Source organism: Lottia gigantea, assembly GCF_000327385.1.
Source record: "Lottia gigantea unplaced genomic scaffold LOTGIsca_51, whole genome shotgun sequence".
NCBI lineage: Eukaryota > Metazoa > Mollusca > Gastropoda > Lottiidae > Lottia > Lottia gigantea.
In genome coordinates this window covers 242855-246461 of record NW_008709752.1, presented here as the reverse complement: position 1 = coordinate 246461, position 3607 = coordinate 242855, and the positions used below count along the sequence as shown (strand labels likewise).

The following is a 3607-nucleotide window of genomic DNA, read 5'->3' as shown; positions in this document are numbered from 1 at the left end:
ATGTCAATCACAGTGTCAAAAGATGTATAGTTTACTTCGCAATATTTGGGATCTATAAAATCGTTAACACCCTTGTCAGCAGGGTAGGTTAATGAGTAATTAATCTAAAACCAGAGGAAGATTTTGGAATTATTTCTATGGGAGAAATTCTAAGATTTCCAAGGTTAGGAGGTTGATCAAAGGGACCTATCATTCTACCTAATCCAATTTTTGTATCAAGTCGTCACCTCAGGTCTGTAAGGTTCTATCTCCACTTTTTGAAAAACATGAGTTATTGGTACCGTTGAAATGAGCTTGGAAAGTTCTATCTCCTGATAAAATTGTAATTATGTGAAAGGTTGTTCATACATAAATACAGGCTATATTAGTATGGTATATATTCATTATTGGTATTAAACTTATTTCCATAGTGTTCTATGTCCAGAAACCAATCCGTACGTACCATCACGTGACGCCAAATCAACTAACAGTTCTCTCTCTTTTCCTTGCCTTGACAAAATTTCACATGGTGTGATTTTAAGAAGATTTTGGCTAAATTTCAATGGATGTAAAGTATGTTTGGTGATTTTATAACTTCATAAACCATTATAAGCTAGTAAATAAAATTGATTTTTAAAGCATTATAATTAATTTTAAACTAACGTGGTTAAACCTTTCAGGATCCGTTTTATCAACAACTTCTTTCCTTAAATATCTGCCTAATCTTGAGTTTTTGGATCTGTCTGAAACACCTAATTTACACAATTCAGATTTTCATGTTTTAAAATGTTGTTCTAAACTTGTTCAACTGTACATATCGTTTTGTGATGTTAAAATAGATACAATTGAAAATTGCAAACATCTAAAAATCTATTAAGACAATCGATATTTCTGGAATTCCAATTAGCCTGGAACTCTTAAATCATACTTATGATACACTTACATGCTGCATATTAAATATCCCTAGATATATAACTGTAAGAGAATTTTTTGTGTTAATTGAACTAAAGTACAAGAACTGTCGATTTTTTATCCTCAGAATTGACAAGTATGGAGAAAAAATTTGGAGTTGAGAATGCCTTAGAAGTTTTGGATTTCCTTGATATTGACAATGATTGTAGTGAATATGATTCCTCGTCTGATCATTTTGAATCTGTAGAACCAGCCATTAACATACCCCTTTCTTACCAAAATAATATCAATGAAATCTTACCAGCAGCTCAAAATATATCTAATGATGAATCTTTTGAAATAACTTTGGACGAAACATACGTAATTCCCGACACTGAACTCAGTACAGCAAATGTTATAATAGATAACGAAAGTAATATCTCAACCATAATAGATAGTGATAAAAATGCTAAAATTCCCGAAACAGCAAATGCTGAATCCAGACCTTCTCGAAAACGGAAGAAAAACCAAGCAGAATGGGCGAAAAATGTACGAAAAAGGAGACGACAATCAGGAAAAGAATATACGGACTCAAACGGAAACCTACAGCAAAAAAGATCACTGAAATATGACACAAATCATACATGTAGATTCAAATGCTGTGAACATTTCTCATATGATGGTTGTCTACAAATCTACACGGAGTTTTGGACTCTTAACGACTCCCAGAAAAAGATTTTCTATAGCCAAACTACAAGTAAAGAACGTTAGGCAAGAACTAGATTGCCTAATACTGAATTTACTAGTAGAAAGCAGTTTACATATAAATATCATTTGAAAAAAAGTGATGAAAATATACGTGTGTGCAAACAGTTTTACTTAGATACTCTGGATATAAGCCAGGCACGAATCCAAACTTTTCATGAAAAAGATGAAAGAGGAAATATCAGATACAGTGATAAGCGTGGTGCACATAGTTGTAAAAATATTATCAATACTGAACCCCAAAAGGAAATAATTCGTAACCATATTAAATCGTTTCCTACTATTCCCTCACATTATTGTAGGGCAAATTCCAAGAGACAGTATTTAGAGCCCGGGCTCACTGTACAAAAAATGTACAATCTATATGTTGACAACTGCAATAGAGATGAAATAAAACCCTTAAATTATATGTTTATCGAGATTTTTTTAATTTGGAATTTAACATTGGATTCCATGTCCCGAAAAAAGGCAAGTGTGACACGTGTGAAAAATACAAAATATTAACCTCCCAACCAAACGTTAATGAAATTAATGCTCAAACATTACGTGATCATTTGAACTTAAAGCAAGAAACAAAAATAGAAAGGGACACGGATAGAAACAGAAAAGATAATTCTGTAGTTGTGTGCTTTGATATGCAAAATGTCATGACGTGTCCGCGAGCTTCAGTTTCAAATTTCTTTTATAAAAGAAAGCTTTCGGTTTTAAATTTAACAGCACATTGTTCTTATAACAAAGTGGCTTATAATGCAATATGGGCAGATAATATGATGGGTAGGGGGCTAATGAAATTGCAAGTGCTTTGTGTGTTATATTACAAAAAGTGTGCGAAGATATTCCAAATATTAATCATCTGATTTTATGGTCTGACGCGTGTGTTCCTCAAAACAAAAATTCCATAATGGTAACAGCACTGACAAAATTTGTCGAGAGACATTCAGGTCTCATCATTGAACATAAATTTGGAACACCTGTACATTCTTCTATACAAGAAGTAGACAATGTTCAGTCACATTGAAAAAGCACTAGGAGTAGCCGAAATTTATAGCCCAATATCCCTTGTCAGAGTCTTACTTAAAGTTCGACCAAAACACATGAAAGTTATACAAATGAAAAAATCTCAATTCTTTGATTTCCATAAGGTTTCACAACGATTTAAATTTAATATTCCATTTTGTAAACTAAATTATTTGAGAATTGATTCTTCCGAATCCCTCGGTATTGGAAAAAAGCATGACATACTCGAAAGAAAAAATCAACGATATGAAAAGTATGATGCCATTTATGCCACTTTCTGACTGTGATTACTACAGACATACTCTTGGCATAGACGCTAATAATTAATATGAATTATATTACACGATAAAACCTTTATTTAAATGTCAAAAGCATCAAAAAGGTAAAACAGTCAAATTCCCTCCGATTATATTGATTTTTATTGATTATTAGATATTAAAATTACTGGAATATCGTCGGTCGACATATTATCAAAATTTGGTTTCCATATATACAATGGTCAGCTTTTATTACAACATATAAGAAAATGCCTTCAAATATTATTCAATTTATTTGCTTATTTTTTTTATTAATTAATCGATCTATGTTTAAAGCTAGGAAATGTGGGATATAGAACGGGTGCCAATATGAGATTGTCTTCTGCTACTAATTCCATATCGTTCTATATCCCAATTACTCCAATGTCCGTTTTTGTAAAACAAAAATATGAGAAATTTGTAAACTTTTTGTCAAAATGAGTTTTATTAAAGTAAAAATAAATGAATGATTTTTCACATGTTAATTTTGATATATTCCTTCACTTAATATTGCATTTATATGGTTGTCAAAGTTTCAAATTTGATTTTCTCAAAAACAAAAAGAACGGAGATACAACATTATAGACCTGAGGTGACGAAGTGGCAGCTGGATGTCCATATGCACTTTTCAAATTTTTGGACCGATGAAATTCCCTAGG

General features: G+C 31.7%; 1 protein-coding gene across 1 annotated transcript; it reads left to right on the top strand.

The window, feature by feature from the left end:
- Nucleotides 1–1029: 1029 nt before the first annotated feature.
- Nucleotides 1030–1641, top strand: LOTGIDRAFT_165345 (hypothetical protein; the record flags this gene model as incomplete). Its single annotated transcript, XM_009062364.1, has 1 exon — nt 1030–1641. The coding sequence occupies one exon, from the start codon at nt 1030–1032 to the stop codon at nt 1639–1641; it is 612 nt and encodes a 203-aa protein (XP_009060612.1).
- Nucleotides 1642–3607: the final 1966 nt, after the last annotated feature.